Source organism: Pseudorca crassidens, chromosome X, assembly GCF_039906515.1.
Source record: "Pseudorca crassidens isolate mPseCra1 chromosome X, mPseCra1.hap1, whole genome shotgun sequence".
Taxonomy (NCBI): domain Eukaryota; kingdom Metazoa; phylum Chordata; class Mammalia; order Artiodactyla; family Delphinidae; genus Pseudorca; species Pseudorca crassidens.
Window position 1 is genome coordinate 90587918 of NC_090317.1, and position 18962 is coordinate 90606879.

The window sequence follows — 18962 nt, forward strand, 5'->3', positions numbered from 1 at the left end:
CGTCCGGGGGAAAGAGACCCTCAGAACATCACCAGTGGGGAGGGGGCCAAGAGGTGGCTTTAACCCATCCCCCAAATAAACATCCAAGATAAATCACACAAAGCGTCAGTACAAGTACTGTAGCGCACACTCCTTGCGGTCAGGTCGCCACTTCCAAGTTCCCAGTCCTCCACTACAGAGCCCTCAAGGCCTAGAATGTCCTGTGAGAGACCATGTGGAACCCTGGGGGCTCTGGGGCCCGTGTTTTCTGAGGCCCAGCTCCCGCCCAGGCAGGAGTGCAAGGAAGCTTTCGCGCACGGCGTTCCCGGGCTGCGCGCCCCTCACCTCTAGGCAGGGGGCGCCTTGGCCCGGGAGAGACAACAGGCCCAGGGGTGGACCCCGCTGGGCGCGCTCCTCCTACGCCGGTGTCAGGTTTACGGAACCGAGAGCTCCCCTGCCGGATGCGCGGTGGCCAGACGGCCACAAGGATTCCATTCGCCTGACCCGGCCCGGCTTGACCCTGCCTGGGCGCGCCATGTTCGCGCGTGGGTCCCGGAGGCGCCGCTCAGGGCGCGCGGTGAGCGAGACTCAGGGCAGCGGTGGGGGTCAGGGTAAACTGAGGCCCGGGAGAGGGAGCAGGGGATAGGGATAGCGAGGAGGCGCTCCCAGAGGATCTGGGAATCCCCATCCTCAGGGTTCCCAAACCGGAGGGCCTGGGACTGCTGGAAGTATGTGGATGAAGGAACGTGGTGGCCCTTGCTCCCTAATCACCTTTCCGCACACCTTTATCAGCACCCCGGGGACCTGGTGCACTCCCCTCTCCGGTGAATTATGGGAGGGGATTCTGAGAGCCAAAAGATTGGGTCCTGGAGTCCTAGATTGAGCAGGGGCCTCCTGAGCTTATGAGAAAAGGGACCTCTTCCTGTACCTTGGCGGAAGGTGAACTGAGGAGTGAGGCCCTACATTCCTGGGGTGCCCTAATACTGAGAGTCGAGTGGTTGGGATTTGTGAGGAGAGGGCTTCCAGGCTTCCACTTGAGCCAGGAAGCTTTTGACTTCCTAGATGGGAGGGTCTCTCTCTTCCCTTGGAGGGGCTGTCTGGGTGGGGTCTGCGTTTGGTGGTCCAGAAGAGTGAATAGCCCTAGGATATGAGGGGTAAGGGCCAAGGCTTCTTGGGGTGTGGGTTTCTGAATGGCTCAAGGGCCTCCTGAGATCCTGGAGGAGGGTCTCAGTTCCTTGGGTATGAAAAGGTGAAGCCAGGGTTTGGGGGATGGGCTCTTGAGCTTCTGAAAAGAGGAGCAGGGCTCACGTGGGGATCCCAAGTAAGGACGGGGTCTCAGATTCCTACCCTGTGGAACTGGAGTGCTGCTGGCTTCCTGAGTGGAGAAGGGGCCGAGATGAGGCCTGAGAGGAGACACCCAGATTAGGGGCTCTGCTTTGGTGGGGAGAGTACTCTGAGTTCAGGGGGAGGTGTTTTGAGGCCTAGAGGAGTCAGAGGCTGGTGGGGAGGTGTCGAGGTTGGGTGAGGGGAGTCCAGTGCTGGCCCGGGGAGGGGAATTCCCTGAAAGGGGCGGCATACAGGGAGGTGGCCTCAGCTCCCCCGCCTCTACCTCGGTTGTGTCTCCCTCCCCCGCGCTCTGGACTCTGTCCCAGCCTGCCCGGCGTTGCCCTGGTGGGACATGCCCCGGCGTGTGGTTGCCGGCCTCGGAGTGGAGAGGCGGGCGTTGACTTCTCTCTCCCTCCCCGCCCGCGCGCACCTCGCCGGGTCCCGCGTCTGCCCCCTCCCACTACAGCCTCAAGAAGCAGAGGACCCAGACCGAGGCCAGCCCTGCAACTCCTGCAGGGAGCAGTGCCCCGGCTTCCTGCTGCATGGCTGGAGGTAGGTGACCATCCCAGGACCTTGTCTTCGTCAGGGTCCTGCCCTTATGGGAACCTGCCCTTAGGGGAACCCCCCCCAACTTAGGCCACGCCCCTAGGCTTGAGCCAGGTCTTAGAGAAAGCTCAGGTCCAGAGCCCCGCCCCTGACTCATTCCCAATTGTCCAGTTCCCAGGAGAGCTCCGCCTACTACACAGCCCCGCCCGCAGAAATGTGCTCCAAGTTTCTGAGTCCCATCTCTAGGGAGATCCTCCGTCCCGGGCTCTAAGAACCGCCCACTGACCTCCAGCCCCCTTCTGGGGCTCAGAACTCCCCTCCCAGACCCAGGTCCTATCCTAGTGGAGCCCTGTACCCAAAACGTCCCATAAAATACCACAGTCAGAGCCCTACTCACTCAGGCTCAGAGCCTCAGCACAAGCTAGAGCCCACCCCTAGGGAAAGTTCCCCCACCACGTCCAAAGTCATGAGGGGAAACCCCTAGATTTATAACTCCAATCTCAGACTCAGAGCCCCACCCCTACTCAGGCCCGTTGCCGGGAGAGTGTGACCCAAGTCCCAGTGCTGAAAGTCAGGGGATGGCCTTGAGACCTGCCACAGCCCCACCACCCCTTCACATCCTCCGCCCAGGCCCCGCAGCCCCACTCCCAGCTCACAGCCCTGCCCCCAGCTGGCCGCTCTGCCCCTCACAGCCCCGGCCAACTCCCGACAGTAGTCTGGCTCACAGCCCCACCTCCGCTCAGCACCGCCCCCAGGCCCCTGTCTGGCTCGGAGTCTTTTGCTGGTGATAATCTGAACGTCTCTGGCCCTCAGTTGGACTTCCTTGGGCTGCCAAGAGGTCCAAGTGGGCCATCCCTTAGGAGCTGACCCCCCATCCCGGTCCCCTCAGAAAGATCTGCCAGCACTGCAAATGCCCACGGGAGGAGCACGCCGTGCACGCAGTGCCTGTGGACCTGGAACGCATCATGTGTCGGCTAATCTCAGACTTCCAGCGCCACTCCATCTCTGACGACGACTCCGGCTGTGCCTCGGAGGAGTATGCCTGGGTGCCCCCTGGTCTCAAGCCCGAGCAGGTGACCAAACACCACCACCCACTCTTGCTCACCAGTGGGCACACACACACATGCACACTCAAGTGGGAACCTATTTCCAGGGAAACTCTAGGGTGCGTGGTCAGACTGTGCATGTCCTTCTGACCCCTCTGTGGTCTAGCAGGGAACCCTGATTGATCGCTGGGCCAGTTCCTCAGGACCTGTTCACCCCTCTCCTGTCCTCCCCTTACCTCAGGTCTTATCCCAGCACTTCATTCACTACATTTCCATTGATTGATTCATTCAACAAACAGTCACTGAGCACTTACCGCATGTCAGACAATGTTCTAGGCACTGAGAACACAGCAATGAACAAAATACATCTGCCCACATGGAGGTTGTATTCCCAAAGGGAGCAAGAGCCAATAAGCAAACCTGTAAATATACGTCAGATGGTGTAAGGGCTACGGAACAAATAGAGCAGGGAAGTGGAAGAGAGGGAGGGGGGAGAGAGAGAGAGAGATGTTAGAATTGTAAATAGGGTGCCCAGGTCAACCTCTGTGAGTGTATGATGTTTGAGCTTCTTGAAGGAGGTGAGGATGTGAGCCATGCAGATATCTGAGGTTAGAGCGATCCAGGCAAGGGAAACAGCTAATGCAAAGGCCTTGAGGCAGGAGTGTGCTTGGCATGTATGAGAAACAGCGAGGAGACCAGTGTATCTGGAGCACAGTAAGCAATGGGGCGAGTAGTTGGAGGTGAGGTCAGAGATGGCGGAGGCCATGGACAGAACTTTGACTTCCACTCTGAATGAGGGAGAGGACACAAGAGGCTTGTGAGCAGAGAAGGGATGTGATTTGTCTTAGGACTTAACAGAATCCCTCTGGCTGCTGAGTGTAGAATGGACTGTAAGAGGGTGGAAGCAGGGGATCAGTGAAAGGGAGGCTACTGCAATGGTCCAAGTGACTGATGATGGCGCTGGCAGTGGAAGTAGTGAGTGGTGGTCAGATTCTAGTTATATTTTGAAAATAGAGCTGAGAGGATTTGCTTGTGGGTGTGACAGAGGAGTCAAAGATGACCCCAAGGATGGATGGATTGACTGATATGGGGCAGGCCAAGGCAGGAGCAAGTTTGAGGGCTAAGAGCATAAGTTTGGTTTTGGCTATCTGGAGTTTGAGATGCCTGTTGGACATCTGAGTGGTCACGTTGTCTGGAACTCAAGTGAGAGGTCACAGGGCTGGAGGTATGCATTTGTGAGGCATTAGCCATGAGATGGTATTTATAGCCATGAGGGTGGATTCGATTCCCAAGGTAGACAGAGGCAAGAGGACCAAGGACTGAACCTGAGGACCCTCCCACATTTAGGGGTTGGCCAGTTGAGGAGAAACCAAAACAGGGGCAGAGAAGGAGCAGCCAATAAGGTAGGAGGAAACAAACCCAGGGCTGTGTGGTGTTCTGGAAGCTAAGGGAACAGAGTGTTTCCAGGAAGAGGGAGTGACCAGCTGTGTCCAGTGCTACTGATGGGTCAAGTTGGATGAAGACTGAGACCTGAACAATGAGTTCAGCGATGTGGATATCATCAATGACTATGACAGGAATAGCTTTGGAGGAGAGGCAGGGACAGAGGGGGCGGGGAAGCCTGACTGTAGTGGGGTCTAGAGAGAATGGGAGGAGAGGAAGTGGAGACAGCAAATGCACACAACTCCTTCAAGGAATTTTGCTATAAAGGGGAAAGAAAAGTGGAGCAGCAGATGGAGGGAAAAGTGGGGTCAAGACATGAGGGAACTCTCAGTATGCTTAGGAAGTGGCAGAAATGATCTGGCCTGTAGGGAGGAGGGGGTCAATAGAAGTTCCCTCACGATGACTTTAATTTTCTCAGAAAAGTAGGGACCCACCATCCCACTGCATCACCCCTAGTCTCAATTGTTTTCTCCCATCCCCCATGTCCTCCCAGGTATACCAATTTTTCAGCTGCCTTCCAGAGGACAAGGTCCCCTACGTCAACAGTCCCGGGGAGAAATACAGGATCAAACAGCTGCTGCACCAGCTGCCCCCACATGACAGTGAGGTGAGGAGACAGAAGACAGGAAGGGCATGCCAGGTAGGGGACACAGCCTGGACAAATGCTGGGCAGCTGGAAAGAAGTGGGCAGGGTCAGAGGAGGAAAGGTGAGCTGATCTGAGGTGACAGGTCTGGACAGGCAAAACCACAGCTGTGCCTTGGCAGAAGAGGTAAGGGGTGGGTATTTAAGGCAGGAAGCACCATCTATATAAAGGCCTAGAAGTAAATTTTTTGAGCATAGATGAAATTTGGAAGAAGGCTGGGGGCAGGCATCAGGGGAGGAGCCTGGAAGATCCCCACTACTCCAGGCACAGTACTGCACAGCTCTGGAAGAGGAAGAGAAGAAAGAACTCAGAGCCTTCAGCCAGCAGCGGAAGCGGGAGAATCTGGGGCGAGGCACCGTGCGCATCTTCCCCGTGACCATCACTGGGGCCATCTGTGAGGAGGTGAGCCATGGAGGGCCTCAGTGAGTAATGGTGCCTTTGCTCCAAGCCCTGGGGTACAGGGCCCATCTGCCAGGCCCTGGAAAGAGTTTTCTCCCCTCCATGCAGTGTACATGGGGCGTGGGCTATCTCTTTGGTCCTCTTATGATTGAGACTTGTCTTTAAGAACCAACCCACAGTGGCAGGGCCTGTCTCTAGAGCTGGGTGATGGGTGGGATTTATCTCTAAGGCCCCCCTGGTGGGTGGAGCCTAACCTTAGATCTTACTGTTAGGTGAGGTCTGTTGCTAAGATCCCCCAACTCGGCCTGGCCTGTCTCTATGGTTTCCCCAACCCCCTAAAGGGGAGACTTGCCTTTAAGGCCACCCACGAGAAATAGGGCCTGTCTCTGTGGTCTCCCCCAGGAGCAGCGTCCAGGGCCTATCTCAAAGTTACCCCCTGGATGGGGCCTGTCACAAAGGCCACGGGGAAGGCCCACGTGTGACACGCCTTGGCTGACCCCCATCCATCCTACCATCTTGGTGATGGTGACAGCATCCACCTGTCATTTGGCAGTGCGGGAAGCAGATTGGAGGTGGGGACATCGCCGTGTTTGCCAGCCGTGCAGGCCTGGGTGCCTGCTGGCACCCACAGTGCTTTGTGTGCTCCACGTGCCGGGAGCTGCTGGTGGACCTCATCTACTTCTACCATGCTGGCAAGGTCTACTGTGGTCGCCACCATGCTGAACGCCTGCGCCCGCGCTGCCAAGCCTGTGACGAGGTTCGTGTCTCTCTGCCCAGGGGTGTGAACGGAGGGTGGGCAGGGGCAGGCCCTTCTGATGGCCATGGATGGCCTTTGCCCCCCAGATCATCTTCTCCCCTGAGTGCACAGAGGCCGAGGGCCGGCACTGGCACATGGGTCACTTCTGCTGCTTTGAGTGTGAAGCATCACTGGGAGGGCAGCGCTATGTCATGCGTCAGAGCCGCCCCCACTGCTGCGCCTGCTACGAGGCCCGCCACGCGGAGTATTGTGATGGCTGTGGGGAGCACATTGGTGGGTGCACATGGGACTGGATGGGGGATGGATGGACAGCTGGGTCACAGCCCCACCGCCAGGATTCTTCCTGGGGGCATCTTCCAGGCCCCATCTTCCGTTATACCCCATACTTTAAGTCTAGCTCCAGCACTGTAGCCCTATACCCTTCCCTGCAATTCCATTACCAATGTCCCCCCATCATGCCATACTTTCTAAACCCCACCTACACTAGGCACCACTACACATCTAGGTCCACCTCCAGAGTGCCCTCTAATTCCTAGCCCTGCCCCCCACCATAGCTACCCTCCTACCCTCTCAGCCTGGCCCCTACTCCAAGCTATGCCCTATTCTCTAAGACTCTCCTCCATCAGCCTAGGTAAACCCTACCTTCTAAGCCAGACCCTACTCTCTAAGACCCACTCCCTTCCCACCAAGGCCATGCCCTACCTTCTGTGTCCTGCCGCCACCACCCAGGCCTCTTCTTCAGGTCCACCTTCACTCTCCTTCCACCTGAAGCCACCTCTTAATGTCTAAGCCTGACCCACATCTTGGAGTCCAATGTCTACCCCCACCCTGGGAAAGAAAGGGAGGCAGAGGAGACATTTATCAGCCAGTTTCCAGGAGAGAATGATGAGGAAGGGCCCCATTCTGGAGAGGTGGGAGGAGAGGGCATCTCTGGGTACCCTGCCTCAGATTCCCTGCCTCTTCCCAAGAAGGGCCCCTATTCAGGAGGGTTGGGAATATGCCTGGGGGCTCTGCCTCAGTTTTCCCCCTCGTGTCCATCCCCGCAGGCCTGGACCAGGGCCAGATGGCTTATGAGGGCCAGCACTGGCACGCCTCAGACCGCTGCTTCTGCTGTAGTCGCTGTGGGCGAGCCCTCTTGGGCCGCCCCTTCCTGCCACGCCGTGGCCTAATCTTCTGCTCCCGAGCCTGCAGCCTGGGGTCCGAGCTCACGGCTCCGGGGCCCGGCCGCCGCAGCTGGAGCGCAGGCACGGTCTCCACACCTCTCACAGCCTCTACAGCCTCTTTCTCTGCTGTGGAGGGGGTATCTGAGACCTCCACAAAAGGCACCAGCACCGAGCCAGCGCCTGGTGAGCCAACCTTCCAGCCACGCCCAGCCACTCCGGTGCTCCCGCCTCAACCCTGTCCCCGCCCCTTGATTCGCCCAGGTCCTTCACCTGTGGCATCCCTGGCCCCGCCCCCATCACAGCCCCGGCTTCGTCCCCAAACCATTCCTGGCCTAGTTTCCATCCCCAACTACACCCCAACGTGAACCCAGGTTCCACCCCACTTCTGTACAGGGCCCTTTCCCTACCTCAACTTGTCCCAGCTTGAGCCCAAGTTGCTCCTTTCCTCCAAACCCTCTACCCCTCACCCTCCGCCCCCCAGGCCCCGCCCCCATTCTATCCCAGACCCTGTCTGCTCCAGCCTATGCCACTCCCCTTTCACCAGAAGCCACGCCCCCACCCCGGCCACACCCCATACACCAATCCATCTGGTCCTGTTCCTCCTGCTTTCAACCTTCCCTCCACCCAGAACCTGCCCCAGGCCTCACATTTCCCGGACTCCCCACCTCGCTGCCCCGCCCCATGCCTGCCTCCACTTTCCCAGTCCTGATGGGGGAGAGAGAAGGCCCTTTCCAAAGGCCTCCCCTGGGCTGGGGTAGGGGTGGGGCGAGAGATACAGGGAGTCGCTCCATCTCTCTTTCCAGCTGCAGGCTCCGAGGAGCCTGCCCGCTTTCTGAGAGGGGCCCCTCACCGCCACTCCATGCCCGAGCTGGGGCTCCGCAGTGTCCCCGAACCACCCTCAGGGCCTGCCGGCCAGCCGGACCCGCGCCCAGAAGATGGTGCCTTTGGTCGCCAGAGCACCCCACGCGTCAGCTTCCGCGACCCTTTGGTGTCTGAGGGAGGCCCGCGGCGGTCCCTGAGTGTGCCCCCAGCCCAGCGCCGCAGGCCACGCAGCCCCCCGCCCAGGGGCCCCATACATCGCCGCCACCCCCACCATCACCACCACCACCATCACCGCCGCCACTCTGGCAGACGTCGCCACCATCGATGTGACTTGGGATCAGGGTCGGACTCGGGATCTTGCTCCAGCTCGCCCTCCAGTCCCAGTTCCGAATCCTCAGAGGACGACGGCTTCTTCCTAGGGGAACGCATCCCACTGCCCCCACACCTGTGCAGGCCAATGCCTGCTCAGGACACTGCAACTGAGACCCCCAATTCCCCATCTCCACAGCTCCCCAGGAACTCTCGCCCAGGGATGCCTCGCCAGGCCAGAGACAAGAACTGCATCGTGGCTTGAAGGAGTGACAGTTCTGGAGGGCTGCATTCTCAAGTCAGTGTAGATGATGACCCAGCCCCCCAGCTTAAGTCATAAATCCCTTGCCTTCCTCCCTCCTTCATCTGTTTGTATTACTGAAGTAATTTAATATTTGTTTTAAAACAGGCCTGGCTTCTTTACCTCCTTGCTCCAGCTGCTCCAGCTCCCCCCAGTTTTCCCCCTCCTGATGCTTGAGATTTAGCTACATTTGATCAAAGGATTAATTTATTCACTATCATATGTTCTAATAATCTGCTTATTATTTATTTATTCCTCCACAGAACCCCTCTCCTCCCACACACACATGCACACTGAGAAGGTTATTAGGAGTGGGTTACAACCTGGGGCCTGGAGTCTGAAATCTGAGGCACCCTCTTCCGTCATTTTGTGGCTTAGGTGGGGGCATTGTCCAGGCAGAACTGGTGTCTCCATCTGGATACTGCAGAAGGAAGGGGGAACCTAGGCACACCCATAAAGGTGGCCATACCCAGAGGAGTTGATTGGCAGCCTGGAAGACAAATTCTCGCGATAAAGGCACTTTTACCTCAGTAGGGGGCTGGGAGTTGACTGGGAGTGTTGTAGTAGGGGCGGGGAGGAGTTATTTCGATGGAGGTGTTATTTGCAGGTTGCTGAGAGAAATGAAGGGAGTTCACCTACACCGGGCCATCTGCAGGGTCTGCAAGAGGAAAAGAGAGGACGCATTGGCTGGATCCATATGTCCATTTTGCAGATAAGAATACTGAAGCTTATGGTACTTATTGGCACTAAAGCCTTAAGTATCAGTAAGAGACAGAGTTGGCATTCATGCCCCTTGGGAGACCCATTTTCTTTTCACCCCCTTAGCAACACCCCCCCCCCAACACACCCACACACTTACCAGTAGGGGCTGCTGTATGTCTTTGCTGCCGCAAGGGGAAGGTAATGTAGGCATCATAGCCAAAGAGGCATGCAGCGATTAGGCCCAGCACCTGGGGATGGGGATGGGAGTGAGGTGGGAGTGGACTAGGCTAGTCAGCCTATTCGGCCTCCTTGTATCCACCACCTCCAGTGACTACCCCATGCAGGGATGGTAGCTAAAGCCCCAGGTTGGCAAGCCAGAGAGCCCCAGGGAAAGGCCAGAGACTGGACTCTACCCCACCCTCCCTCTTCCTAGTACCTTTCAACACAGTGCAGCCACACAGTGGCCCCACATATAAGGCACGCCATTCATACTGTACATTGAGACAAAGCTCTAGCAGATGGTATAGTCTAGTGTATCGACAAAGGGGCCACCTCTCTGTGCTTCCCACAAAAGTCCCTGTGTCGGACAAGGGATGGCCCTTTACAGCAAATGATTTGGGGAGGACAACCAGGGCCTGGGTCAGACTTTCCTGCAGGCCCTGAGGACAAGTGTGACCTACTGTGGGTCACACACTTTCTGGCAGAAGCGGAGGCAGAAATGACCCCGGGATCCTCAAACCCCTCTCTCTGTGCTTTGGAGCTGACTCCACAGCCTTTACCCCTGCAACGATTTTGGAGTGGTTTCCTCTCTCAACAAGAACAACAATGGAGGTGATCAGGTAGAGGATGACCGCTACAAGGGTTCGGAAGAAATCCTGTGAGGTGTAGGGAGAAGAGGGAAGTCAGTGTCCAGAATTCCCCCCACAATCCTAACTTCCCGAGCCCCTCCCTAGCCTTGCCATTGTGGCCCCTTTCTCACACTCCAAGGCCAGTTGATGAACTGTATCTTGGTGTGCAGGTCACACATGTAGACGACAAAGAAGATAGCAGCAAAGATCATCTCTATCACCGACAAGAAGGAGTATCCTGATGTGGAGGCACCGAAGCAGATCAGAATCACCAGGCACAATATCTGGAAGGATATGTGAAAGGGGGCCTCGATCAACTCCCAGGGCTGAGGGGACTGGTTTAAATTGGGGGCCTCAAACTCAGATGCATACCAGGACTGGGAAATGACAAATAATAATAGCTAAACACTTATTGTGTGCACACTGTGTTGCAAATGTTGTTCTAAGAGCTGTACAAGTATCAATTCACTCAATCGTCACATCAACCTAATGAGCTGGGTACTATCATTAGTATCTTTATTTTATAGATGAGAAAAGTGAGGCACAGAGACATGAAGTGACTTATCCAGGATCACCCAGCTAATAAGGAGTAGATTTAGGTGCCTCAGTTTCCCCTCTTTTCCCTTCTAGGATGGCCTGCCGGGAGTGGTGCCTTCAGGTGTTTTTTAGTGAGCACTCGCGGCGCCAGCTTCAGGGCTTTGACAGGGCGGGACGTGCGGTTCTCCCAGCAACCCCTTTGGGAAACGGTGAGAGCGATACCAGAGGGGCAGGGCTCCATTAAAGGCGCCGCACCCCTTTTACAAGTGACTCAAAGGAGGCGCCCACTTTGAGAGGGACGGGAAACCAAGGCTCCCAAATAGCTGAGGACCTCCCACCCCACCACAGAGAGGCGAGGAAGAACTGGGGGAGGGCTGGTCACCCTACCCCGCGGGACTAGCGCGCGGGGGCCCCACCCCAACAGGTCCCGCCCCTGGGCGCTCTGCCAACCCTCCCGCCAGTGCCCAGGCCGCGCCACGCCCTGCCACGGGATGCACCCCAACACCCAGCCCCTGGGGACCCCTCCGATGAGTCCACCGATAAGTCTATGGGGTCTCTCTCCATGGGGCCCCCCATATGCCCCTATGGGCCTCTTGCCTGACCCCGTGGGCCAGCAGCTCCCGACCACCTTCTCCAAACTTCACTGACTCGTCCTCCGTGCGCCCCTGGTTTCGGGCCTGCGCCACCAACCCACGCACCCCTCGCTCCACTGCCAAGAAGCCCGGGCCACGCGCCTGCCTCCCCCGGAGCTGCCCCACTCCGCGTAGTCCAGCCACCCTACCCCGCCTTTGCCCACCCGCCAGTCCCGGGACGCTCACAATCTCAGCAAACAGGAGAATTCCCTTTCGGGTGCGTGAGAAGTTGGTGCAGGCGGCCCAGCAGCCGGGGGCCGAGAGGCGCTCGGAATCCGCCATGGCGTGGACCGGAGTCCCGAGAGGCGCGGAGAATCTGCTCGCTTGCTCGTGGGTTCGAGGACGTTACACACCCAGCCGTCTTGCCCGCCGTCTGGCCGGGAAGGGGGCCCCGGGGCGAAGGAGGGAGTGAATCACCGCGCGGAGCAGAAGCGGGCGGGGCCGGAGCGGGCCGGGCCAGGTGGCCGCCGCCCCGGAAGCCCCCTTGCCCCTCCCGCCAAGGATTCTACCCGCCCGGCGCACAGCCCCCAGGGCGTCCCATCTACGGGGGCGCCAGCCTCTGAGGCTTGGCAGTTATGCGAGCCATGTGTTGCACTGGAGAGACCCTTCACGCTTTTAGAATACCAATGCGCCTAGGGCTGCCTCAACTCAGAACCATGGGGATTTGGCTTTGGAAGGGAATGCCTCAGTTTCCTTAGCTGTAAAAACGGCCGAGGCCAGGGTTAAACTCAGGTATGTTTCCAGAATTCGGAATATCTTGGATTTTAGAAAGTTTTCTCAATACGTATAAGGCATATTATTTAACACTCTCAGCGGGGTCTGAGACTGTCCCGTTAAAAAACCAAACAAAAAAAACACGTTAATATTTCCTCAAGGAATGGTGTGGACATTCACAGTAAGTGGGATAGGCCAGGACCAAAAATTTTTCCTGGTTAAGTCAGGTCAAGTTTTGTAACCAAATTGTGCCCAACTTGTGGGAAAACTGTTGGTTTCCAAAGCTTTTTGGATTTTGGAATTGTGGATAAAACATCGTGGACCATGGAATTAACCTCTTAGCAGTGATGGAATGAGACCTCCCCAGTGCACAGGCTGAGAGAGAACAAAGCCTGCTGAGCATCAAACTGCTCGGTAAATGAAGGGTGGACGTTATTAATAGTGTCAGGGCTCAGGGTCTGTTTCTCTGTTCTGCAATTCTAGGGAGGCCCTGACCCCAAATGTTGGGCTTCCATTTCCTGGTTCTAAGTAGAGGGGCTGTCAGCCCAGTCTTAGATGAAGAATGGGGAAGGAGCACAGCTTTATTTATTGCCGTGAGCTTGGCAAGATGAGGGGAAGTCTGCTGGGTGCCAGACTGGGTGAAAAGGCTGATGACATTTGAAGAGTGTGTTATCCTGAGCGAGTAATTTCTCCTGACTCAGCCTCAAGTTCTGCGTCTGAGACATGCACCTGGTCATGGAATCAGGATCTCCCCCAAGATGTGCTGAGGGGCACACTCTCTCCAAAGTGAGTGTTGGTTTCATTCTCATCTCATCTGAGGAGAGGAGAGCCATGGCTGGAAGGCCAGGATGGTTCAACCCAAGGGCCTGCCTGCTTCCCCCCCACCCCCGAACCTGGGGTCCCACAAAACTAAGGGGCTCCCCTCTTTCAGCCCAGGTTGCTGAAAGAGGGATTGGATAGTGGAAGGCATGAAGCATACCTTTCCCAAGGCTGAGTGTTTGCTTTCCAACTCTGTGAGGCCATGCCAGAGTTTCTAGAACAGAACAAACTCTGCTCTGTATCAGGCCTTTGAACTTGCTGTTCTCACTGCTGTCAATGCCCTTCCCCCAGTTCTACAAACATCTAGCTTCTGGTCACTCAGGTCCCAGATCAAATATTATGTCTTCAAAGAGGCCAGCAGCCCACCATCATTACCTCCCCCACCATAACCTTTTGCTATCTTCCTAACTCTCACTTCTCTCTGAAATTATCTTTTATTTATTCATCTTCTTGTGTATTTTCTTTTCTGACATCTGTCTACCCCCCCCACTACCTCAGCTACACAAGGTTAGAAATCTTTATATTTCATTCCTCCAGCATCTCACCAGTGCCTATCACAGGGCAAGGTAGACAGTTGGGTCTCAATTAATACTTGTCAAATGCAGGTGAGATTAAGAGGACAGGCTTGGGAATCGGGCAATATTAAATATTGCCTCAATCCCCAACTTCCTCAAGCTATTTATACTCACTGGGCCTCATTTCTCTCCTCTGTGAAATGGTCACATCGGAATTGTTGAGTCGATGTGTAACTAGATGGAAACAGATAGTGCCAGTAAAGCCGGTAGCCAGGATAAGACCAAGTAAATGGTGGCTGGCAGTACTATCGATATTATTAGTCTCCTGGGTGTGACTGTTTTTATAGGACTGGGGCTCTGGAGCCCTTTCCTGACTTCCCTAGAGCCACACTTCTACCAGGCTCTGAGTTAGGGTCAACTAGAAGCCCCAGTGCACTCCCCCACAGTGCCTACAGCGCTAATCATTCAAGGGTTCACCTCTTCACCTCTTTATACCCCAACTCCCAGCCTAGTTTTACAGTCCCTCTCTCCTCCCCAGCGCCACCTTGGACACTCACACTCGGGCCCTTTCCCTCCCTCACCTCCCCAGCCCCTCCCCATAGGGGGTAGAGTTGCCCATTCCCTCCAGACCACAGCTTCCTTCGTTGGGGGTATGGGACGAAGTGTTCAGGATGTGGTGACAGCGGAGGTGACTGGACATTTCTGGCCTCGGTCAGCGCCCGCACTGGGGCTACACCGGAGTCCAGCTGGCCATATAAGCCCCGGCTTTGGGGCTCTGTTCCCAGGACGGAGGAAACTCGGGCCTCTCCCAGGACCGGGAACGCCCAGCGTGTAGCGTGTGCACACAAGCCCAGCTGCGGTTCCTCACCATCTATGGAAGAGGGGGGCGCGGCCCAAGGGTTCTAAAAGCCTTTTTTAGCCCGGCCCGCTGACTCACACCTTCCTGGCTCCGCCCCGAAGGGGGCTTCGGGGCCCCAGCCAGTGCCGTAAGGGTGGCAGTCTACAGCCAGCCAAAGCTGGCAGACCAGGCTGGAAGTGAGAGACCGCAGGTTCTCGGCGAAGGAAGCCGCCCCGGTTCTAGCCTTGCTATCCAGCCCAGCTGAGGGTCTGGACGACTCCTGGCCGGGGTTGTGGGTACACTGGTGCACTCCCCGCCACAATAGGCCCACCTCTGCATTCCCCACGCCACGCGCAATAATTAACTTTGAGCCCTGCACACGTCCAAAACAGTGAAATGAATAAATGGGGAGAGAAGCAGGAGTTGGCGAAGGGGAACGGCGTGGGGCTATGCCGGCAGAAGCGAAGACCTCTCTAGAGGCATGAAAGGAACAGCAGGAAGTAAGCTTGCCAATGGTTGCTAGAAGAGGCCCTCCTCACAACCAGGTCGACCCACCCGCTGCTTTACGGGTAGGACTCGGGAGCCCCAACCAGCCTAGAGCACCTGGCAAGTTAAGACCGGATCGAACCATTTTATTACCTCCCCCGCCCGAAGCAAGTTGCGCAGGGCTGGCCGGTCCGGGAGGGCCGTACCACTGACGCCTCGAGGGGAGCAAGGGCTGGTCGACTGCGAAGCAGGAGGGGGAGAAGGCCAAGGAAGCTCTCCCCATGATGCTAGTGAGCGGCGGGCGGGGCACACCAGATCCAGGTTGGGCAGTACCAAGTGACCCGTCTGCTACACGCTCAGTGCCTCCGCCTTCCGGCTGCCATCTCCAGGGCTAGCTGCGCGGACCCCGGGACCCCTAGGGCTCGCGAGAGCCGTTCCTCGCTCGGCACCAGCCAGGGTCCAGGGGAATCCGGGGTGTGGTCGTTGGGGTCCTCTGTGCGGCCCTCAGGAGGAGGAACCGCGGGGTCGTCCGCCACTCCTGGGCTAGACTCCGGGCTGCCCCGGGTTTGGGGCGTCGTACGGGGTCGAGGGTGCTGAAGTGGGGAAGTGCTGGAGCTTCGAGACCTCGTCACCTCTGGTCCCCCAGGATCTGCACTGCGATCTGGGGATGGCAAGACTGCAGATTAGATTAGGCGATAGGGTGGGGAACGGAGATGGGGCCCCTTGGCTGAGGGTGGCCGGCAGACTCGAAGGGCTGCGGGAGACAGAGACCCCAGTACTCAGAGAAACCTCCGTCAATGAATGGACACGCCCTTCGGGAACCCGAGCCACTCCTCAAGACCCGACACCTCCTTTCCCGAGTCCCCTCCCTTCCTGGATGCAGAACACTCCCCTCAGGAATCAATTCCCACAACTCCCAAAGGAAGTCAAATCCCTCCCATACAGGATCCCAGACTCTCTCCCTTGCTCATCCCACCTTCCTCAACTCCCAATCCTTTCCCTAATGGATCCCTCGTCTTTTGGGACCAGACCCCCTACCCTCTGGATCCCCATTCCATCCCCTCTCCACTGAGACCCACTCTGCTTTCCCATCTGAGGACCATGACCCTTCTTTCTGAACAACCACTTTTGCCCCAAACCCCTCTTTTCTCTTCCCTCACAGTACCTCAAAAGCTTCCCCTCTGAAATCCACCCTTATTCCTATCCTGGGACCCTGGTCTTCCCATCCCCACTTTTGAAAATATCATGACCCTCACAAACACCAAGCCCTGATCCTCCCCATTGTGACCACCAAACCCTTCTCACCCAGGTCCCCAGCCTCTCCACTCTGCGACCCTCTTCCTCTCACAGATCCCTGACCCCAATCCTCTGAGAAACCCACCATCTTCTTTCCAGGGCCCTCCCACCCGCTCAGGCTTGCCGGGGTGGGTCTCAGGAGGCCTGCTTAGCACAAGGCAGAGCCGGGGACCTCCTGTGCGAATCCGATCCATGACCTCAGCATGCGTGAGGCCCTGAGTTGACTCTCCATTGATGTGGAGCACGAGGTCGCCAGGCTGCAAGAGTGCAAGGCAAGGGGTGTTGTAGAAAGGTCAAAATGGAGAGCACATCGACAACAGGATAGGACAGGGCTGGCACCGTCGAATGGAGGGTGCTTTATGCTTCACCTGCAAGCGACCGCAGCGCTGTGCTGGCCCGTCCTTCAGCAGCCCGCGAACTGCCAGCGGAGCGTCCCCGTCTGCATCTCGGCCTCCACTTAATGTGAAGCCAAAGCCCACGGAACTGCGAACGAGTTCCACACAGAACTGACCAGAGGCCTGGGGCGGCTTCGAAGCACGACGTGCCTTACCCTCGGTCACTTGGGGTGGCGCGGTACGTGTACCCAAGGTCTCTGACCGACGATGCTGGAGTAAGGACACAAGTATACATACACTGCCGGTCTCGAGGCAGGTGGCCTCGAAGGAGGACAAGGTGGTACCTGGGGCCGGTGTTCCACGAAAGTGGCATGAGGAAGGCGACTGTCTGTGACCTCTATGTCTGCAGAATCCAGCACGCTATTGTCTGGGGGATGAAAAAGGCAGTCGGAAGGGTACTATAAAGAAACTATCTAGGACCAGCCTACTGAGTTAATGTTTCTAGCCTCATCTCATCTCCTTGCCTCTAGGATGCAGAGACAGACATGCTCATCCATTTAACTAGGCTCCGTCCACACGAATAACTATCCTGATCCCGCCTTCTTAGCTAATAACCCTGGGACCAGCTATTTGAATAATCCTAAACACCTTCCTACCTCCCTCTAATAACACGCAGATCCCGCCCCTCATATTAAACCCTTAGACTCACCGTGCAGGGTGCTACTCCAGGATTCCGCTGCTTTAGATTCCAGGCCCCGCCCTCCAATCAGCCTATAAACTTTAACCTACTCCTAACCTTTCGAGCCGCTTCCCCAGTGCGCTTATAGACTCCACCTCCTTGACTAACATTCCAGGCCCGCCCTTTAGCCTAATGCCTGCCCCCAACCCTCTCCAGGCCCCACCTCCTCCACTCGAAACCCCGCTGACAAAAGTAAAGATCAAGCTCCGCACCCACAACTAACCTTGCAACGTTCACCTACTGCAGTAACCCTCTGTGTCACCTCCTAGAGGAATAGTCTAGGCTAACCCCAGCACCCTCGAATCACCGCCGAGGCCCGTCCTCCCAACTCACACCCATTGGCCCCACCCAGGGGAGTAACTAACACTCCTGGGCCCGCCCCCCCAGAACCCCGCTCCACTCCGACCACGCCCCCTGGAGGCCCCGCCCCCATCACGCACCCTCCTTGGGGCGCAGGCGCAATGTGGCGCCGGCCCGGCGTACCAGCGCCGCCACGTCGGCCGCAGCTCGGGCCGCCAGGGGGCGCGCGTCCAGCCGCGCCAGGAGCTGCCGGGCTCTGGGGCCCGCGGGCGGGGGAAGGATACGGCCTGCGCGAGTGAAAAGAACAGATCAGGGCCCACCCTGAGTCTCAGCGACCACCTACAGCCCCCCCCCACGACCGAAGACCTAGAATGCCCCTCAAGATCCCGGAGACCCGAGACCACTCCCTCGATAGTTCTGAAAGTCACCGACTGCCCCTCTCATCTCCCGCGACCCCCGACCATCGCGGGTATGCCCGTGGACCCAAAACTGCACCCACCCTGGACAGCTATTTAACCCCAATATTCCTAGACACCTCCGAACACCCTGTGAATAACTCTGAAGGTCTCTCACTGCTCCCCTATAACTCCAGTTTCCAGACTCTTCCTCCGAACATCGAGAAGTATCCCGATTCCCCCAGATGTCCCAACAGAACACGGTCTGCCCCCTGTGGCCCAGGCACCCCCGATTCCCCTCCAGTTATCCTAGGCAGCCCTGCTGGCCCACATATCCCCGGAGCCCCCAGCCTAACCCCCCACAATTCACCACAGACCCCGAGTGCCCAGGTGTCCCCAGTGACCCTGGGCAGACCCCTCCGGCACACCTCCCCGGAGACTCCGGAGAGACCCCCGGGTCTGGTGCGCCGCCCCACAGCGCGGGTGCGGGTAGGGCGCCTCGAGCCCAGCCCGGGTCGCTGGGCCCCTGCCCTCCCCCGCCGCCGCCCGCAGCCGCTAGGGCGCCAGGGCTGCTTTGTTTACCACCTGTCAGAAGGAAAAGGTGAGAAGCAGACAGGCGGGGCGAGGGCTGGCAGGGACGCGCCCACTACCCTCCCACCCCGCGCCCCGTACCTCCTCTGCTCCGCTTAGGGTCCGTGGCGCCCCCCGCGCGTGGCTCCATGACCCGTACTTGGCCTGGTGGACGCACTGCCGCCAGCGACGCGTTTGGAGCGCCCGGGAGCGCTCACCTGGCGGCCCGCCCGGGCTTGGACGCGGCTGAGGCCGGCCGGTCCCGTGCTTGGCGCCCCAACCAGCGCGGTGACCTACCTGGCGGCCGCCAAGGAGGCCTGGCCCTGGGAGCCAGCGCGAGCTCTTGGCCTTGCTCTGCCTCAGGCGCTGCCTCTCTTTCCCAGCATCATGGGAAAACTCTTTCCGCCCAGGGGACGTTGTTATTCCACCTGTGAGAGGGGGAAGTCGAGGCCCAGAGAAGTTAAGGGCCCCACCCGAGCTCTGATGACTAAAAGCGGGGTG

The 18962-nt window shown here is 57.8% G+C and overlaps 3 protein-coding genes across 10 annotated transcripts; 1 reads left to right on the forward strand and 2 right to left on the reverse strand.

Moving 5' to 3' along the window:
- The first annotated feature begins 419 nt into the window (after nt 1–419).
- Nucleotides 420–8844, forward strand: PRICKLE3 (prickle planar cell polarity protein 3). 6 transcript variants are annotated; one of them, XM_067724204.1, is made up of 9 exons: nt 420–556; nt 1772–1857; nt 2741–2924; nt 4834–4947; nt 5249–5386; nt 5937–6140; nt 6227–6413; nt 7187–7486; nt 8107–8844. In XM_067724204.1, the coding sequence occupies exons 1-9, from the start codon at nt 515–517 to the stop codon at nt 8697–8699; spliced, it is 1848 nt and encodes a 615-aa protein (XP_067580305.1). In that variant the 5' UTR covers nt 420–514; the 3' UTR covers nt 8700–8844. The 6 variants fall into 6 exon arrangements, with proteins under 6 accessions (XP_067580305.1, XP_067580302.1, XP_067580301.1 ...); XM_067724201.1 differs by having other exon boundaries at nt 453–803; nt 2665–2924; XM_067724200.1 differs by having other exon boundaries at nt 454–803.
- A 111-nt stretch (nt 8845–8955) lies between these two features.
- PLP2 (proteolipid protein 2) lies at nt 8956–11882 on the reverse strand. The gene is made up of 5 exons (XM_067724208.1): nt 11641–11882; nt 10417–10569; nt 10217–10312; nt 9595–9685; nt 8956–9393 (listed from the first exon to the last, which is right to left on the reverse strand). Exons 1-5 carry the CDS (start codon nt 11734–11736, stop codon nt 9371–9373), a joined length of 459 nt encoding a protein of 152 aa, XP_067580309.1. The 5' UTR covers nt 11737–11882; the 3' UTR covers nt 8956–9370.
- Nucleotides 11883–14957: 3075 nt separating this feature from the next.
- On the reverse strand, nt 14958–18706 carry MAGIX (MAGI family member, X-linked). 3 transcript variants are annotated; one of them, XM_067724206.1, is made up of 6 exons: nt 18564–18705; nt 17637–17783; nt 16802–16884; nt 16491–16727; nt 16247–16379; nt 14958–15487 (listed from the first exon to the last, which is right to left on the reverse strand). In XM_067724206.1, the coding sequence occupies exons 1-6, from the start codon at nt 18610–18612 to the stop codon at nt 15183–15185; spliced, it is 954 nt and encodes a 317-aa protein (XP_067580307.1). In that variant the 5' UTR covers nt 18613–18705; the 3' UTR covers nt 14958–15182. The 3 variants fall into 3 exon arrangements, with proteins under 3 accessions (XP_067580307.1, XP_067580306.1, XP_067580308.1); XM_067724205.1 differs by having other exon boundaries at nt 16208–16379; nt 18564–18704; XM_067724207.1 differs by having other exon boundaries at nt 15229–15487; nt 16132–16379; nt 18564–18706.
- Nucleotides 18707–18962: the final 256 nt, after the last annotated feature.